This window comes from Myotis davidii, unplaced genomic scaffold (assembly GCF_000327345.1).
Source record: "Myotis davidii unplaced genomic scaffold, ASM32734v1 scaffold64, whole genome shotgun sequence".
Taxonomy (NCBI): domain Eukaryota; kingdom Metazoa; phylum Chordata; class Mammalia; order Chiroptera; family Vespertilionidae; genus Myotis; species Myotis davidii.
Window position 1 is genome coordinate 3,214,681 of NW_006296226.1, and position 20,824 is coordinate 3,235,504.

At 38.8% G+C, this 20,824-nt stretch overlaps 1 protein-coding gene across 1 annotated transcript in view; it reads right to left on the reverse strand.

Annotated features, from left to right (window-relative positions):
• Positions 1 to 20,824, reverse strand: part of SVEP1 (sushi, von Willebrand factor type A, EGF and pentraxin domain containing 1) — a 153,843-nt gene that overhangs the window by 126,505 nt on the left and 6,514 nt on the right. The window contains exon 2 of the mRNA XM_006771225.2: positions 20,579 to 20,820. Coding sequence (XP_006771288.1) covers positions 20,579 to 20,820 — 242 coding nt within the window. The remainder of the gene's footprint in view (positions 1 to 20,578; positions 20,821 to 20,824) is intronic.

Genomic DNA, 20,824 nt, shown 5'->3' on the forward strand with positions numbered 1-20,824 from the left:
TATGTTTCTATCTTGCTCTCCCTCTCTTTTCCTCTCTGAAATCAATAAAAAATATATTTAAAAAAATAAAATAGTATTTGTGACAATCATTAGCATTTCACTTGAGTGGGGGAAGGAACACTGATTACAGAGAAATAGGCATAGACTAGAGTCTACACGGGTCCTGCAGAATCACAATAAACCTTAGAGGCATTTAAAATGTATCAGCAGCAGCAGCACTGCCATGGACCTCGATAATGGAGAACAGCAAATGTTTATGGAATGAATTTTTATTAATAGTATCACTACTGTTAAACCTTTTTAATTTTCAAGCTCTCAAAACATGAACCAAATCTGAGTCCCATGAATCTACTTCCAAGCATAACCACCTGTCTGTCTGTCTGTCTCCCTCCACCTCATGATCATACACTAAAAGCCTAACCAGAGGGAAAATGTAAGTGAACATGTGTTTTTCAGAGTCAATAATGGCCAGCCTGCCTTCTATATTTGTTTTTCCACTGCTCCTCCAATATTGTAGAATGGATTCAATACTTCATCTTTCTTACCAGGACCACCCAGTATTAGCACAAAATCAGCTGTTGGTGGTGGTGTCTGATCTTCATGAGAAAATGCTGTTTTACCCAACCTGACACCTGGGCTTTATTATTTTAGGATGAGTGAGTTATGCTTTATAAACGTTATATGCTATTCCTTCTCTATAGATAGAGAACCCAGGGGTGAGTCTGGCACTGTAACCAAATGGCCTCTTGTTGCTTTTCATTATGGTTAGATAAGAAAGGTAATGAAGTGCCGGAGTATTATATTTTCTGACAAGTTTTTAGAAGGCATTCAATGCTTATTAGGCAGTAATTCAAGAAACACTACATTCAGAAAGTCTGGAAGAACGGCAATGATATCCTAGATTTTGTTAAAAGTTAAAAAGTGATGATATAATTTAAATAATAACTTTGTCTCAATTCATTTTTAGGAGCAGATTCAGCCATAGATCCAGATTCTCTTAAGATTATAAAATTTATGCTTATAGAAAGCAATCTTCATAAATACATGATCATTAGGTATTGATTCTAATCCAGTAACCCTTACCAAATTTGTTAGTGTTTGTGAGCTAGAGATAAAACCATTAAATCTGAATTTAAAGACAATTAAATTAACCTTAAAAAATATGACTCTGGAGAACATTTGGAAAGCCAGCAATTGAGAAGGGATAGTCAAATACTTCACCCCACTCCTTCTCAAAAGCCTACTACATAGGTATTAAAGGCTACTAAGAACACACCAAAGAGAACCAGAAACTATCTGAAACTCCCTCTAGTTGAATAAAGGATAATTTGAGTATTAATAAAAATAATAATGAGGCTTGAAAAGTATAAAGTATATAGATGTATAGGAATACATACATATACATATATTCGCCTGCATATATATACATATACACACATATACACATGTATATGTATATACATGTATAGACATATATATTTATAAACATTTTCAGTTAGTACACACCCCAAGCAAAAGCCCTAGCAATTGGAATGGACTGAAACACACACACACACACACACACACTTTCATTCAGTACCACCTCTGGGGAAAAATTCAACGATGTGTTATGGATGGCATGAAGCTAGATATTACTTTATTTGTCCCAAAAGTTGTGTGTCAGTATTCTAAGGGGACCTCCAAATTCCAGAGCTCCAAGATGTGGCAAGTTGTGTTTACAACATTCGTGCTCTTGACTAAGCTATAAACTCTTTCTTTCTAAGTTGTTCCACTCTGAAATCATAACCCAACTCCCCTAAGCTTTTGCTCATTTTGATCACTCTTCTCTCCAGCAAGACCGTGGCAGTTCACTGTAAACAAGACAATAAACAAGTGGGAATGTTGATGGAAAGGAGAAAGAGCAAGTCAATTGTCCCCCGCCCCCCGCACCACGCCCCCCGCCTGCCGGCCGGCTCCGCCCAGTATGCTATTCTTGATATTGCTTGGCCCAGAGTATGTGCTCCTCAATATTTATTCAATGAACTAATTCATAAATTAGTGGAGTGGATGAACTCTAGGATACGCTACAGAGAGTTACGTGAGTGAGCTGGCCTTGAGTGAACAGTAGGAATGTAGGGAATATCTGTGTGTGTGTACATGCACACACACGCACTGTGTTTTGTACAGCTTGTACCAAAATGTTTCCTTTTTGTGCCTTTCTTGTCCTGACATGAACAAATCCTATCTTGTAATATTAATCTTAGTTCATTGTCAATAACATTCCTCACATTCAGGAAAAGGATTTAGCAGGGATTTCTTGCTGTACTGCTCCTTATATAAACAACACTTTGAGGTGTGATTCTATTTTTCTTCTCTTCTTGCGGGGAATGGGTGAATTTTTACAGGAACCATTATATCTGTTGGCAAGGCAATATATTAACTTAAAATAGTACTAATAGCAGGACTAGTAGTTCAAGCAAAGAATTACACAAGATCTGGGTTTGGAATGTCCCTTAGAGGAGGAGTGAAGAACTTACTGAAAATCATCTGTCCCCCTCCCCAATCTTTGTGCTTTATTGTACTTGAATAAAAAACATAATTAAAAAACACACAACATTTTCCATCCCTCAGTTCTAAGAAGTAAATAGGTCTGTGGTAACTTCTGTGGAATGTGGCGGAGGCCTCGCACGTGATTCCCTTTGCAGTGTTCCTGAAATAGTTTACATCATCTGCTATACTCTGCAAGGCATTTAAGAAATAGAATTTTTTTGGTCCAGGATATTGAATGAGGCAAACCCTTTGCTGCCAAAGAAAAACTCAACGTGAACTTAGTATGGTAAAAGGTTATCGCCATCTGTATTGTATCAAGCCTCTGATTAGCTTGTATAAATCTCTGGCAGGGAAGTAAGCTCCCCTTGTCCAGCAATAGTCATTAGAATGATAAAAATGCAGGATTGTGTAACATCGTTCTAACACCCGAGATCCATCACCGTTACACAAGACTGCGATCCCCTCCTCCCCCCGCCCCCCAAAGTCAGGCCACAAGAGAACTATTTTGAAAAATGGTCTTGAAAGAAAAATAGAGGTCACAAAATATCTGACTTGGGGACGATATTTGCCCTTGGGCTCCAGTAATTAAATACATGTGGATATAATTCCAAGCGCAACCCAACCTCAGCCATAATAAACCGCCAACCTTGAGTGAGGATAATTCAAGACAGAGAACTTCATAGGTCATCTTTTATTTTTTATATTTTTAAAATATATTTTTATTGATTTCAGAGAGGAAGGGAGAAGGAGAGAGACTTAGAAATATCAATGATAAGAACGAATCATTGATCAGCTGCCCCACACCAGGGATGGAGATCGCAACCCAGGCATATGTCCTGACCGGGAATTGAACTGTCACCTTCTGGTTCATAGATCAACGCTCAATCAACCACTGAGCCACACTAGACAGGCTCATAGGTCATCTTTTAAAAAATTGGATGCCATGAACTGTCACCTACTGTGATTGTATCAGAGCCATTTTCCTCCAGGGAGCAGAAAACTAGTAAATGATGCCAGGGTTCCAACTTGTTTTCCACATTTCTTTCTTTGTTAGGAAACAATAACTATAAACAAGACACCATATGATACATATAATACTTGTCTCATCCTTCAAATTCTAACATTTCACCAAGCTTTTTAATTTGAATAGTCAAATAGTCTCCAGCTTAAGGAATGTTTATTGTTTAATATTTTTGAATCATATTTCTGGGAAAGAAATTATGTATGCTTCTGCTGGCTCCTCATTGCCTGGACTTTATATATTCTATTGCTTTTTATTTCATCTTCCTTCCTTCTGGATTTGGTGGAAATGTCTCAAGTTTTTCGTCCATGTCACTGTTTGGTTTTATCCAGTGTTGGTTCTTTTTCCTCTAATGAAGAATTAATCTTGGCATTGAATTTATTTTCCTTGCTACTGTGGATGATAAAGGGGCCACATACTGAACCCAACAAGCTCAGGGGAGACCAGATGACAGGCCCTATAAACTCAGAGAGCGATGGTCTGAACAACATGGATGGTCTGAACATAGAAATTCCTAAGTAAAAGCAGGTCATTGAGGGCAGTGATATCCTAGGCCTGTAGCTTCCTTGACAAAGGTCAATCTTTACTTACGTGAGCCTATTTTGCATCTACAATTAACATACCTTTGAAATGTCAGAGTCACCTCTAGGCACAACTGCCAGCACCAGAGTATGTGACCACAGTCCCCTCATTGCTATCTTCTTGCCCATGTACCACCTCTATGTGCTGTGTTATTAACTATCCTATACCCACCAATGTGAAAGAACTATTTGTCCCTCTGTTTAGCCTTTTGTTCAATTTTAGAGATTTTCCTCCTTTGCTTTCTCACACCCCCTTAGTCTACCACCAAAGGATTTCATGTAACCCTGCTTATGTCTCCTCCTTGATTCGAATCCTATATAATAGAAGGCTAATATGCAAACCGACCAGTGGAATGACCAACTGCTATGATGCACACCACCGGGGGCAGATGCTCAATGTGGGAACTGCCCCGATGGTCAGTGCGCTCCCATAGGGAGAGTGCTGCTCAGCCAGAAGCCCTGAGCCGGGCTCATGGCTGGGAGCGCAGCGGTAGCACTAAGGATGTCCGACTGACGGCTTGCGGGGAGCAGGCCTAAGCCATCAGTTAGACATCCCCTGAGGGCTCCCATACTGTGCGAAGGTGCAGGCCAGGCTGAGGGACCCCCGCAACCCCCTGCCAAGTGCACGAATGTCGTGCACCGGGTCTCTAGTGCATTTAGAAGAAAGAAATGGAGTGGAATGACCAACTGCTATGATGCACACCACCGGGGGCAGATGCTCAATGTGGGAACTGCCCCGATGGTCAGTGCGCTCCCATAGGGAGAGTGCTGCTCAGCCAGAAGCCCTGAGCCGGGCTCATGGCTGGGAGTGCAGCGGTAGCACTAAGGATGTCCGACTGACGGCTTGCGGGGAGCAGGCCTAAGCCATCAGTTAGACATCCCCTGAGGGCTCCCATACTGTGCGAAGGTGCAGGCCAGGCTGAGGGACCCCCGCAACCCCCTGCCAAGTGCACGAATGTCGTGCACCGGGTCTCTAGTGTATAAAATAAGCTTCAAAACTGCCATTCTCAGGAACATTTTCTCAATTGCTTGAGATTTTCATTCCTGGCATCTGTTGTCATTTTTGGCTCAAACTCATAAAAATTCTCTATAGGTCTGGACATTTCCTATGATGATATTATAATATTTATTCATTGTACATAGTTCTCTGTATTCCTTTGAGCTTCTCAGCCAGTTCTGCTGTACTTTTACTCCTTTCTTTATCTTCTCATATCTCATCTTCACTTCAATGTTTTATTTACTTAAGTGCATATAACAAACACTTCCTAGGATGTAGGGCTGTTTCTCATAGTGAATTCTTGAACCTTATCTGTATCTTACACTCAATTTTTTTAGCAGAAAATTTTCCAAGTAGCCAGGTGGAAGGTCATTTCCCCCTTTTTCCTCATATTGACTGATAATTCTGACCTTGGTGCTTTTAGCCATGTTGCTGGAAACTAGGTTGAAATCCACAGGGGTCTGCCTGGAAATTCTGAACAACTCTTTCTCATCTCCACATATGTCTACCCCCTCTTTTTACTAGTTCCTCATAATCAAGATCAAAGTTCATCTCCTTTTTGGAGCTATCCTAAATTCTCCTGCTATGCAGAAAACACTAAATCATCGCCAATAGCCTCCACTACATTGCATTATGCTAATCCCATCATAATTATAGTTAATGCTTATATATCTGGCTGTATCTCAAATTAGATTGCAAGATACTATACTGCAAGGATGGACCCTTATATTTTCACTCTATTAACAAAAAACAACTCTGAAATAGTGGATGAAAGAATAAACATGTCTTAATTTCCACTAGCTATACGTCCAACATGCAGAATAAACCAATAAATTCTAGGCCCAGCATTGTTGTTACAGTGAGTCCTGTTCTGCAATTGTGAAATGTAAATTCTCATAAATATAATAAACTTGTTTCACTAAATCTGTATTGACCCTGTGTTTTATACCAGGCACTGTCCTAGGGATTTTTCATTATTGCATTTGATGATACAATGAAAATATTAACAAGCAAAAAATAGAACAATGGCAAATATATAACTGGGAAGAGTATTTTTGTCATAACTAAGGTTTCTTATTAATACTTTAACATCAAATCAATCATACTTAGTATGTCTCATTTATTTTAAGTATTTACTCAGGCTTCATAGACTGAAATTCTAGAATGAAAAAAGAATGTTGGCTCGAGTAACACTTAGGCTATTTATTATAGTCTAGCCAAATCACAGAAGAACCAGAAGGTCAAAAAAGAACTTAATCTCAGATTTATATGCAGAATTTTCCACCCACATACATGCTTTAGTTATTAAACATGGACACAGATCATTTTAAAATGGACCCATAGGGACAGTACATCAAATTGTGAAATGGTGTGCACAGGAATTGATGAGTAGCAGACTTAACCCAGACTACAAAAACACAACAGAACAAACATGCAAAAGGACAGGTCAACTTTCGAATAATGCCAAATTCCATCCCCCATTCTATAAACATGCAAGGAATAAAGGTCTGGATAGCAAAAAGTCAAATGAAAATTAAAGAGCACTAACTGACATGTCACTCTTAAACAAACTGCTGATTTACTATAAGATAACAAAGTCACTATTATAAATATTGTTATGAATAAATATATAAAATGATTTCAGTTGACATGCTCAATGCCTATACAATACGACCAAGTGGCAGTTAGCTCATAAAGTCAAAGATGAGAATTTATTCATATGCTTCACATCAAGAGGTCAAAGGAAAAAGTAAAATAATCTCAGATGATATTTGGAAACCAGTTTATGATTTTATAAATCACTTAGGCAAAGAATAGAGAGCCACTCAATGTGACAAAGAGAGTTATCATAAACCAATGGGCGAAATCATGCTTGAAGCATTCTCACTAAATTCAGGAATAAGGCAAGAATGCACCATCACTTCTAGGTGGGAAGTCTAGGCAACATAATGAGGCAAGAAACATATCTACTGAATTAGCTTATCCAAAGGGGGGAATATTTTGGCAGCATATAGGAATATCTCGCAAGGAGTGGAAAGAACTGAGCTTCAAGAGCGACTGAAATAGGAACAGCCAAAGGACAGGAACACAGTGGCTACTCCCTCCAGCCTTCCATCTGTTTCCTTTTCTCAGCTTCTGTCTGCACATCTTCATTCACTCCTTGCATTGACAGGATTCCTTTGGTTTCCATGTAGTTGTAACACTATATTCCCTACCTACTGGCAAAAAACACCCCACCCCCAAAAAACAAACAAACAAACAAAAAAACTACAATCCAAACTATCCTCTCAGAACTTTTTGTGCCCTAGTCCAGATTCCAGGAGAAAGAATATAAGTGATCATCTGAACCTCTGCATTGCCACCTCAATCCACATAGAAAGGGATGACTCCCATGGGTGAGCAAATAGTTTAGGAAGAGAATGGGTACTGCTCTCAGTGAAAGTGGTTGTTGACTGACATGGACTACCGGAGAAAAGAGCTTCAAAGAAAAGAAAGAATTTAATGCTATGCCTACACTTATCCGGCAGAAAAATTGTTTTAGAAATTTATCAGGTCAAATTGTGCTTCCAAAAGAGTGCCAAATACCAGGAAACATGGTGTCGAGACTGGGAGAATGCACGTATAATAATATTCATGCTATTTATGATTCAAAGTTGTTAAAGCAATTATTTCTTTTTACCAGGTATTTTAAGAGTAACTATGCAGAAAAAGTTTAGCAGGAGTTTAGAATACATGAAAGATACAGAGAATCTAATCATTATATTGCAAATATTTGGGTTTCAGCAACAATGCAACTCTAAAACTCTCCAAAAAGCCAGATATATTTCAAATCAATTGTACTCACATATGTGTGAGGGCTGAGGGGAGATTTGAAGTTCATAAACTTATCATGTATTTTATTTTTTTATAGTTATTGCAAATTTATAAAAAACACATTTAATGTGACATTTATTAGCATTCCAAATAAATGAGATTTGAAGTTTGTCTTGTTTTTCTTTTCTTGTTTTGTATTTTAGATTATACGAATGACCACATCAATTACCATTATGGAGAAAAACACTCTGCATTTCATATCTTTTAAACCCCAAATGATTAATGGTTGAGTTTTCAGAGATTAGACTACTTATCATATGTATTTATTATATTATATGCTTAAATTATCAATCAATGACTCTAGTGATATTTATATATGTCATCATTCAAAGGTGTTGACTTTTAAAATTCCTTTGAGTATAATATAGTCTTACAATTAACCCATTAATTAACCCATTCTTACAATTTAATTACACACTTACACTTAAAATAGTGACAGTGTTTCTTAAATATGTATTGGGTATTAAATAAACCTAGTTCATCAGCTCAAGTACTTGACAAAATATTTTTCTAAGCATTAATGATCACAGAGCTGCTTGCTAAAGAGTTTTTTTTTGTTTTTACATGATGAAACTACTGAAATACTCATAAGAAGATATTCTTCTTCTTCTTCTGTGAAATGGGATGGCATATGGAAAAAAGAGGACTATTATGATGGAGGGGAATACTGAGTCTCCCAGATTAGGATAAACTGAATTAAGGTGTAAGACCAAGTTTTATCCTGAGGTTTGGCATATAAATTTATAAACTTAAGTTTACACTGGTTTATATTTTGAGATAGAGACTAGATGTACCTAGACTAGAAAACTGATTTTATTTGAGTCATGTTTCTATTTTAATAAAGGGTCTGAGGTTGAGTATTGATCTTGGATTAAAGGAATCTAAGAATTCAGAAACCAGGTAAATGAGAAGCCAGATGTGTTGCAAGGAGAAGGTATGACCTACTGCCTCAGTGGCTTGGTATCTGCAATGATTGGTAGATACATCTGTTAAGGTACATGAGGTGGTGTGTGTGTGTGTGGGGGGGGAGGGCTGCTAGCCAATGCAATTATGCTGCATAAAATGGCATGTGAGAGGTAATTCCCCAGATTGATTGGGATAAAGGAGTGAAAGATAAGGGTGATCACTTGGATTATTAGTTACTTTAGAGCAGTGGTTCTCAACCTTCCTAATGCCGCAACCCTTTAATACAGTTCCTCATGTTGTGGTGACCCCCAACCATAAAATTATTTTCGTTGCTACTTCGTAACTATAATTTTGCTACTGTTATGAATCGTAATGTAAATATCTGATATGCAGGATGTATTATCATTGTTACAAATTGGACATAATTAAAGCATAGTGATTAATCACAAAACAATATGTAATTTTATATGTGTTTTCCGATGGTCTTAGGCAACCCCTGTGAAAGGGTCGTTCGACCGCCAAAGGGGTCGCGACCCACAGGTTGAGAACTGCTGCTTTAGAGTGTCTATTCAAATTAACAATCTCCAAATGTCTTAGTCCTATGACTGTTCCATTTGGCCTTCTGCTTAGTCATCTACATACCCAAGTCCTGCTCATGGCTGCCCTCTCTGCCTCATGTCTTTTCAGTGGACTTCACTAGTGAGTATGTATCAGTGGGTCTTGCATCTGATAGATCTTCTGACAATATAGCACAGAGGCATTATTTCGCGGTGGTTAAGAATTTAGACTTCGGCCCAGGCTGTCTGAATTTGAATTCTAGTACTTTGACTTATCAGCAGTGTAACTTTGGACAAATTACTTACATTTTTTGTGCCTCAGTTTCCTCATCTGTACTTTGCAGATAATAACAATAACCTAACTGAGCAGGTTTTTCTGCTGCAAATATTTAATGAATCATATAGGGAAAATGCTTAGAGTGGTACCTGACAAGTAGTAATTACTCATTACCATTATCAGGATGAGTTCAAGGAACTTTTAACACATTTCTAGAATATGTCTGTCAAATGGGTAAACCAATTATAATAAAATTCAACATGTCAGTTTGAGCTGTGAATTAAAACAGGTCATCACCTTTGTAGAGGCTGAGAAGATAGGACAGGGGATTAGGGAAAACTGTGACCTATAACCAATAACCACCCAACTTTATCTGAGCCACAAAGGGGGTGATAATGTCCTGGGGAGAGGAACAGAACAGTACCTACTTGATGCTATGCTGTTGGGAGGATAACATTATGAGTGGATTAAGGACAGCGCTGACGATAATATGGAGAGGGGACATTATTGAAAACAGATGTCTGCAGATTCCTTCTGAACACACTGGATGGAGTTCTTTTCAGAGGTGGTGTGTGCTTCCTTGACCAGACTTGGGGGGGTGGGGAGGGAGGCAGGGATTCACACCTATCTGAGATTCTACTCAATATTTTATATTGCCCCCATGAAAAAGTGGTCTGAAGCATGAATTACTATTCACCCCTGTTATAATCTATCATTTAAAAAGTCAAGCATTCACTGAATAGTCCTTTGAGATGTCATAACTTGTTTTAGTTAGAAAAGAAATCGGAGAAGTACAGTGCTATACTAAAATAAAAACACTAAATAATTAAACATATATCTTTTCAAGAACACTAAAGTTATAATGAATACCCACTTCTAGGTCTTGTAGCAAATAGAAAGTCAAGTAAGATTTGATCTCTACCCTCAACAAGCAGAGGGGAGGCAGACTTCACCTGAACAATAAGTGCTATCAAAGAGCAATGTACCCCTTTTCCTTATCTAATTAACTATTCCTCCACAGTGTTAATAAACACTTTGGGGAAATAGCAAATACATGAATACAGATTCTGAAATAAGTATACTTCTGTCTACTAAATTCTGATATTGGGTCCTATGCCTTGAAACTATAAAAGAGAAAATTTTAAAGAGCAAAAAGTAAAAGGAAATGGGGAAAAGTCACGGTGCTCTCTGTGTTTGTGGACTACCCAATGCTGGTCCATGTGTGTGTTCTTTGGAGAATTCACCACCTTTCTCAGATCTCATGTCTAGTAGTACACCCAACAACTTCTTACTCCTGGAGCTGTCCTGCTTAGTGGGCGATAAATTCCAGCTATTTCCCATGATTCTCCTTCACCCATGGAAAACCCTGGCTTTGCCAAAAGTTGGTAGTGCAGGCTGCCCCCTTTCTGCCTACAACAGCATACACTGTCGATGCCCCCATCCCCATATCCCAGCATCTGTATCTCTTTGTCTAAGGGTTTTTTGTTTTTGTTTTTTTGTGTGCCTAGAGAACATTCCATCCACTGGAAGGGGAGGTGGGAGTGACAGAGACTGAATGCCCTCCAGGGAGCAACTCTCAACAGTGACTGATGGAAGTTAGTCTCTAAATAATCCCAAATCCCTCTCAGTTGTCATAATTCTAAAGCTTGAATTCTAGACTGGTTTCCCGTCTTCCCCACTGGGGTTAAACACCAGTTAATTTTTCTGCTCTTGGTTCTCTTGTCTCATGTCCCCACTGTCCTATCAATGTTTACTGGGATCACCTCCCAAATAAGGTACTTGGACTTGAATCCTCATCTTAGGCTCTGCTTCTAGAAGAATCCAAAGAGGGACACTGGCTCTGTCTCTGGCTGGCTTTATCTCCATTAAATAGGCACAGGGGCAAACCAAGTCTTCTGCCCAAATAAATTGCCAACCAGTATAGAGAGAGCTGGTCTCCCCTGCTTAGCTTCTGGAAGAGGAAAGCTCTCTTGGAGATTCTGGAGGGATTCCCCCTTCCGTATGAGCACTGGTCTCCCCAGCGATCCCAATGTCTGCTCTGTTTCTCTGTCTCTGTTTCTTGCTCCCAGACATGGGGTGGTACGAACTAGAGTAGGATGATGGGTGGGGCCTGTTCTGCACAGTGTCCGTGACCTTGGAGGGAATGCACAGTCTCAGTTGTTGGCGGCTCTCTTTAAATGTGCGCTACTTGGTGCTTCTCAGTTGAAGCCATGGGTCCTGGTGCCAAATCTGGGGCAACAGAGGAAGTCACACATAACATCCTGCTGCAGATGAGTATTTAACATGCAGATTTTTACTGCTGATTAGATACAAACAGCCTACACTTGGGTATCTTTATTGCTAGGACATTCTAACAATAATTGCCTGAAACCATCACTTTTGGAGCAACGTCTAAAAGCCAGACATGCATATTTTATAGGAAACTGTGACTAAAAAGAGAGAAATCTTGGCTGGAAATAGCACTGTGCAAAACACAAACCAATAAAGAAATGAAAATGGCTTAATTTCTTTCAAAGTCCATATTAGATTCATCTGGAAATGTAAAGCCTATAAAATTGGGTTAAAATGAGGCCTTACTTGCAGATATGACTCAAATGGTGTAAGTCACTATGAGTGAGCCTAGTTGAAAGAGATGCCGATATCAAAATACACTATGAAACAACACATTGGGACGTGCCTGAACCCTCTCCATCAACAACAGCAAAGAGGCTGCCTTTTACTGCTGAGGACAAACATCACACTAAGAAATGAAGCTTGAATGCCTCAGGTGAATTAATTGTAGAAATGGGTCCTTTATGGCAATTGTTTCATTTACATGTGATAACATCAGTGGGTTAGAGCGCATCTTTCTCCCCCAAGATTGTTCTCTGATGAGTATTACCAGGGAGAGTGAGAGAGGCTGAGAAAGCACTGGGTCAGCATCGCTCTCTGTGAGACAAGCCAAAGGAAGCCACGTTCTCCTGACCTCTCATCAAGGTGATAGAGACAGTTACTTCCACCCTCTGCAGCCACTGTGTCTCCTCTCGGCCAGTTGTCTGGGCTCCTCTTCTCAGTGAATATCCACAGGTAGCTTGGCAAGCAGTGAAACAACCACTACCAACTGTGGGCAGTGTGTGTGTGTGTGTGTGTGTGTGTGTGTGTGTGTGTGTGTGTGTGTGTGTGTGTGTTTATGTGACTCTGGATTCTCAAGAACCAGTGTGACACTAGAAGAGAGGAGAGTGAGTACCACGGGCTAGGGGGTCAGTGATTTCCCAGCACACATTTTTCACATCCTGGAGGACTCAATGCTACAGCCCTTGGCATTGGACAAAAAAGAGGTTGAAATTGTTTCATTTCAATTTCCTGATAAGAAACTAAAGCCTGTTTATTTCCTAAACAGAGCTGTATTGTGGAATAGAATTCACAAGTTCTCATGAATATTTAAGGTAAAACCTGAGATGTAAAAGGACTGTTATCCTGGAGACCAGTCGCTTCAGGCTATGCCTTCAGGTGCCCCAAAGATATGCCTCCAATCACCTGCCCAGGCAGAGAGTAACGCTTCACTTCCTAGTAGGCAACACATGGTCATTATAACTAATTTTCCAAATTAGTTATTAGCAGAAGAAATCCCTACACTTCCATAGGTAAATATACTGCCTGGGGATAATTACCATTAACATTTTGAAAATTTTCTTCCTAGCTTATTTTGAGTGCATATATTTTATGTTATGAAACTGGACTTCTATGGATACAGTTTTACATACTGATAATAAACACACACAGCTTCAGCTCATTGAATATGCCGTCTGGACAATTTACTATGTCATTAAATAGTTTTTAGAATATGATTTTATTGAGTACAACATATGCCAGTATGGATATATTTTTACTTTATTAAAGGTGGAACTTGTGGTTGCTGCTTCTAGCTTTTTGGGGAGTTACCCTCTGGTCCCCTTACATCCTCCAATCCCTACACTTCCTTTTCTCACTCATTTCTCACTCTTCCCCTGCAGAGGAGGATTTCCTTAGCCCTCCCTCTCCCCTTCTCTTTGGCCTGTTGCTGCCCAGAAGAACCTGTTTCACAGAGCGAGGCTCCAATGCGCCCAGCACTGCCTGTTCCTGGGAAGGCCGGTCACTCTCATTCAGAGAGTCAGTGTTAGGAAGCTATGCAGCAAAAGCCACAGTCTCCATCACCAATATCACCATTGATTTTTTTTTAAATCTGTATTTTGCATTAGCAACAGTATATCCAATAACCAGGTACAGTATAGTGGAAATTATACAATGAAGGCAATTAGGAGCATTTCAGCAGGCATTAAGAAAATAGTGCATTGAACTCATAACCCTCAAAATATATTTTATATCATCCATCACGAACTTACAACTTGAAAAATATCCACCTTGGACTTCGCTTCATAAATGACTAAGTAAATTTACTAAATAATTAACCTTATTTAATAAATGACTCCATCATATAATAAGTCCTGCTAAAAAACTTTCTTCAAAATGTTTCTATTGATCTTATAGGAAGTTATTTTTTCTTAATTTTAAATGGCATCTCCACATGAAAGAAGGTAGCAATCACTAATTTAACAGATGTAGTAATTATAACCTATCCTGATGTTCAAAGCTTCCACACGTACTTGAGCTATGAAAGAAATGTGCCCTGGATTTGAAGAATCTCTGTTGCTCAACTCTTTACGCAAATAAAACAGCAACTGCTTGAATTACCTCATGAGAAAACATAGCTAGCAAAGAAGATGAATTCTTTCTAAATCTTTTCATAAAGATTGGTAAGATAATGCACTTACTTGTGTATTACAGATTTTTTCCCCCACTGTCATTCACATCAAGGAAAATACTGTAACCACATACGTGGAGAACAACAGCTCTCACAGAGTATACCTATTCACAATTGGCCTCCAAACCTAGAGCAGATTACTGTGTATAAGCAGACTCTCTGCCAGAAGTCCACTCTTCATATGGCCTGATAGAGAACAATCTTTTTAAAAAATATGTATTTTTATTGCTTTCAGAGAGGAAGGGAGAGGAAGAGGGAGATAGAAACATCAACGATGAGAGAGAATCATTGACCGGCTGCCTCCTGCACACCCCACACTGGAGATCGAGCCCACAATCCGGGCATGTGCCCTGACTGGAAATCAAACCATGACCTCCTGGTTCATAGGTTGATGCTCAATGACTAAGCCACACCAGCCAGGCCAGAGAACAATCTTTTAAATTTATGGGAAAGACAGAGACAATAAGAGCTACAAATTCCTTTTACTGCAGAGGTCTCCTATCAAGCCAAAGAACCAGGTTGTCCTGAAAAATGTCATGTGGCTTTGCATGATTAGCAATGAAACATCAACTTCATTTCATAGGGTGCATTTCCCCCATCACTCTCGGTATACTCTTTCATTCAGGAGTGAATGCCTTGTTATTTAAAAGCTTCTGGCTTCTGGGAAACTAACATAGGAAGCCTCTGTTGCCAAGTTAAAGTGGATTGCTCTGGAACTTCGATAGTTTTACTAAAGAAGTATAATATAGCACAAGGACTAAGGTGTTTTTTACTTAGGCTAAGCCTGGCCCTTCCATCTTGAGCAGGCCCAAGCCACTGCCCTTGATGGAAGAAATGAGTGGGATTTCCAGACATCTTCTTGGTTAGACAGATGTTCTTCCTGACACACTGGTATGGCAAAGACCACTCCTCACTTCCTCAGAATCCATCCTTGTCTTTCTCTTTAGCAATAAAGCTCCATGAAACGAAAGGTTGGGATGAGACCAATTTCCCTCCAATGAGATCTACATGGAAGTGTTGTGTGAATGCCTGAGAGCCTCCTTAAAGAAGGATGTGACTGTCTTTGCCCGTTCCTCCTCACTGGGGCCTGGAAGAAGCATTCACGGTGCCCAACATAAAGTGTGCTGTTTAGGAAGGCAATTTATAAATTCATGTTGGGAGAAAAGCCAAGAAGAGAAGGCATTACAAAACACTCATTCCCTGGGAAGGAAAACCTGAAGAACTTTCTGTTAATTTTGTAAAAGTTTTTCATGTAATTAAGTTCCAGGTGCTAAACCTTTCCCCCATTATATTGATTGTGCCTCTGAAAAAAGATCTTTGCCGACTACAGATTTATTCTTTAGTCTTTGCACCTTTGATGAATGCTGGGATGATGTTTAAAAAGAAAAGGTCTACACAGCAGTTTATTCAAATAAAGTGTGATAATAGTGTCCACACATATACTCCCCATCAAGTGGTACAATCCTGACACTAAATAAAAAGTAAAGCAACACAGTTATCCCTTCTCTTTAGTTTCTCACATGTGCTGAAAGATAACAATAAATTTCGCATGGGTAACGGAAACTCTGCATCTTGAGATTTTACATCAGAGGAGTAAGGTATCTGAATTGTGATGGGTACTGTGTACCTGCAAGCATGTGTCTGTGTACTTTTATGTATTTGTATGTTTGTCTCCCTGTGTTTGTATCTGTGCATAATTGTTGGGGCATTCAGTCTCAAATGGAAAGATCTGAAAAACTAATTAATAACCTCAAAAATGTCTCTATGATTTTCAATTTCACCTCCAGGCCAGATCACAGTCAGTTCCAATTATTAGCATTCTGCACACATGGGAATCTGATGAACTGCCTCACTTCCATGATATAATAGCTCATATTCAAACCCAAACTAGGTATATAGCTTACCATTCTCAAACTGATTCTGCGATGAAACATGCTTGCCTGATTTCCTTGGAAAAATCCATATTCAACCTCCACCAATGCCATTTCTAAACACTGGTCATCTTCTGTCAATTTTTCCCAAGCATATTTTAATTATCCCTAATAGTGCTCAACAGAGGTTTGGAAAAGTTACAATAAAGACATGTCAGCTTCCAGGTTAGACAGGGACTGAGTCCAGCTGCATCTGCTCAGAACCCAACCAAAATGAGAAAAGCAAATTAAAATCCAGGGCAAGTTCAGTTCACACAAACTTTTGGGAAGTCTTCGCTTGTTAGGTTACGCATGGATCCTGACTAAAGAAAGGCACTGGGAACCTTGTTGGCAGTTCTACTTGCCAAGACAGGATGTAATATTTGGAAGGAGGAGGCTGAAGACAGAGTAGGTCTTGAGGCGAGCAGTGCGTACCCGACTCATTACCCATTTAACTGTTTTGGATCAACAGTACTTGGAGGCCCCCGACAAACCTGTCCAAGCCAACCAGAGGAGCTAGTATATGGCAAGTTTTCCCCTGATGCAGAGGTTCTTTGCTGATGGAGTGGGCAGAGACACCAGGAAGAAGGCCAGCCATTGGGACCTCATGAGTCCTTGGAGTGGACACCAACAGAGACTGGGTCTGCAGAACTGAACCCTGCCTGCCTGACGCAGCTACTTCGATAAACAGAGAGCATCTTTCAGGAATTAATTCAGCTTTTAAAGGCAAAAGTCTTTCAAGCCTTGTAAGAGGCCAAAAGTGAACAGATAAAAAGAAAGTTAGATTCAGTAGATTGATAAAAGGATAGATGCCATCACAAACAAAATTAAAAGGCATGTGAGACACCGAGAAAAAATATTTCCCTCGTATGTAGCAGCAGATGGTTGATATTACGAAGATTTAAAGAGCATTTGCAAATCAATAAGAAAAATAACCACCCTTGCATAAAAAAATGGGTAATCATCCCAAAAATTTTTAATGAGTATCCAAAAAAGGGTTCTATGTGACAAATAATATATGAAAAAATGTATTCAGCCTCACTGATAAAGAAATGCAACTTACAATGGGATTCACTTGCCCGACCAGAGTGGCTCAGTTTGTTGAAGTGTCATCCCATGCACCGAAAAGTTGGGGGTTCAATTCCCAGTCAGGGTACATACTTGGGTTGAGGTTTGATCCCCAGTTGGGGCATGTACAGAAGGCAACTGATCAATGTTTCTCTCCCACATCACGTTGATGTTGTTTTCTCTCTCTCCCTTCCTCTCTCTAAGCATGTCCTCAGGTGAGTTCTTTTTTTTTTTAATGTAACTCAATTTTTTACATATAAAGTTGGGGAGGCATATTCAAATGATACTAACCTTTCTGTCTAGGTACTGATCCTAATAGTACAATTTGGTACCAATTTTCTGTAGAGAAATTTGGCATATGTATCAAAGGCCTTAAAAAATGGGCATATTCTTTGATGCAATAATACCTACCACTTTAGAAATTTGCATTAAGGAAATTTTTAGAGACTTGGACAAAGATTTAGTCACACAGCATTGTTTGTAATGGCCTAAATATATAATAATCGGTAATTGCATGATAAAAATAAAAACCATTCTATAGTGGAATTCTGTGTAACTCTGGAAAAGTGATAAAGTAGATGTGTATTTCTTATTATGGAAAGAGACTGAAAATATGGTGGAAAGAAAATCAAATTACAAAAGAGGACGTATAGTGCAATCCTTTTTGGTAAACATCATTTATGTACAATAGGAGTACATGCACAAAAAACATACTTATTAACTAGACAACTGCAAAAAGTCAAGAAGGGTATACACCAAAGTATTACAGTGTACTTACAGAAACTTTTTCTGATTATTTTACACAATAAACAGTTTCAGTAATATAAAATGTATTTGGAAAAAAAAGAAAAACAAATGAACCAGAGACTTCAACAAGCATGCAGCTATTGAAGACATAGTAAAAAAAAAAAAATCAATGTTTCTATACAAAAATAATTGTTTACATTTTAATTTTAAAAGATGCCATTCATAATTGCAGTACTGAATAGAATATATTTAGGTCTGAATTTTGAAAATATATGCAGGACTTAATTATTAGAAATCTATAACTTTACTGAAGGGTATAAGTGGATAAGCCATACTTTTGATGTGGAAAGACTACTATTGTAAAATATAAATAATCCCCAAGTTAACAATTTTTATATTGAAATTAAAATCCTGGATGGTTTCATTTGGAATATGTGAAAATGAGTTAAAACTTCTATTAAGTAAATAAATACGTAAGAGTTGATTTTTTAAAAATACATGAGAAAAAGGAGAGAGAATTTTCAGTAGCAGATATTTAAGTATACTATAAAGTTATAATAATTAAATCATATCTTCAAAGCTTAAAAATAATAGATAACCTAAAGTTAATAGCAAACCTGGAGGAAATCAAATTCCCTGTAAGTAGTTAGAGTATGATAAAAGTGCTACTCAATTAAATTGGAAAAGGATGAATGGCTATTAAGCAAATGGTGCTGAGACAACTGGTTAACCATTTATTAAAAAATAATATTAGACATATTTGTCATACTATACACTAAAATAAGTTTTAGGTGACTTAAACTGTTAAATGGAAAACTACTTCCATGATTTGGGAAACGGGAATGCCATTCCAAGAATAAAAGCGAATATAGGTTTTTAAGAACAAAGTTTGAGAGATTTAAATAAATAAAAACTCAAATCATCTATCTAACAACACTACAATGAACCAAAGTGAAAGACAGTAAACTGGAAAAACATGTATATCATATACAAAAAAGAGTTACCAGTCTTACTATATAAAGAGCTTCTACAAATCATTAAGGAAAAAACCACATTCCATTATTGCAAAATGGGAAAAACTTATGAGCAGAAAATATACAAATGCCCAATAAATGTACTGAAAAATGTTCATCCTCAATAAAACTAAAAAAAAATGAATTTGCTAAATTGGTACCTCTATTCTCCTACCAAATTGGCAATGATATTAAAAATAATAGTACGTTATATTGGTGACCATGTGGCAAACTTACTGCTGTGATACTGTACTGGTCGGAATGTATATTTATACAGCCCTAACCAAGGGAGAATGGACAATATGTATCAAAAAATTCATAAATTTTCATATTCTCTCATTCGGAAACTTTATAGAAATTCTTCCTAAAGAAGTAAAAGGGGTCCCAAAATACATGTGTTTACTATGACTTAGCTAATAAAAGAAACCTGTGCCCAACAACAGTGACAGGTAAAATAAGTTATGACACAGGTATTCAATAAAATAGTATGAAACTAACATAGATAAACAACATATCTATATTATATATACAGTAAAATGTATAGCATTTCATGATATAACAAATGAAAAATGTAGGCTACAGCACAGCCAGACACCAATTTGGTTAGAAGTATGTACAGATGTGATACTGGGCAAATGTTCAACACTCTGTAAACAGTGGCTTTTTAAGGGTGATGGGATTATAGGCTTTTTTTTCTTTCCCTCCTTTCTTTTTCATGATTTCCACAAACATTGGCTTGCTATTATGTGTCAAACACGTCTATATATTCCAAATTTTCTTCAACTGAATATGTATTACTTTGTAGTCAAAGTTAAATTTTGTAAAAGCCCATCATTTAAGCCTAACTTCCTCTTCCAGATACTAAGCATCTGCAAAGGTCGCAGAAGGTATACAATGAAATGCATATTGAAAGCATAAAATAGCGTATAAGAAAATTGGGGAAATACGCACTGCATGTCTTATCTTTAGAGACATTTCGTAAGACACACTCACCTGTTCGAGCGGAAGCACGGTCTGTTCTTACAAGTGTGACTAGGTACGGCATCTTAAAGACACCTTCCCAAGGGCGTCCGCAAAGATGACCACTTAAGGAGCCTGACATCCAGGTAACCATTTAAAACCCGTTATCCCATGGGACCCCCACGACAATGGGAAGGTAGTATGACTGCTTTTGTGCAGGGGACACTAGACTTAGGTGGCTTGTGGCTTGCCCCAGGTAACAGCTGGGCAGGCGGTGGTCGGTGGGAAGGGCCCGGGCTGTGGGGAGCGGGGAAGTGGGGAAGACGGGGGCCGGGTTCCGGAGGGGCGGGAGCCTTACCGCGGCTTGCTGGAAGGCGCCCTTGGTGTAGGTGCCGCCACCCTTGTAGGTGATGGCGGGGATCTCGCGGCTGAGCAGAGCGCACTTGTGCTGGTGCGCGCGGCGGGAGGAGATGTAGTCGACGCGCGGCACCACGTTGTTCTTGGACGAGAAAGTCACGATGGCCACGCGCGTGGCCGTGGGCACCACGGGGAAGTCGGACAGCAGCTTGCGGACGAACTTGAGCTCGCTGAGGAAGTTGGCTTG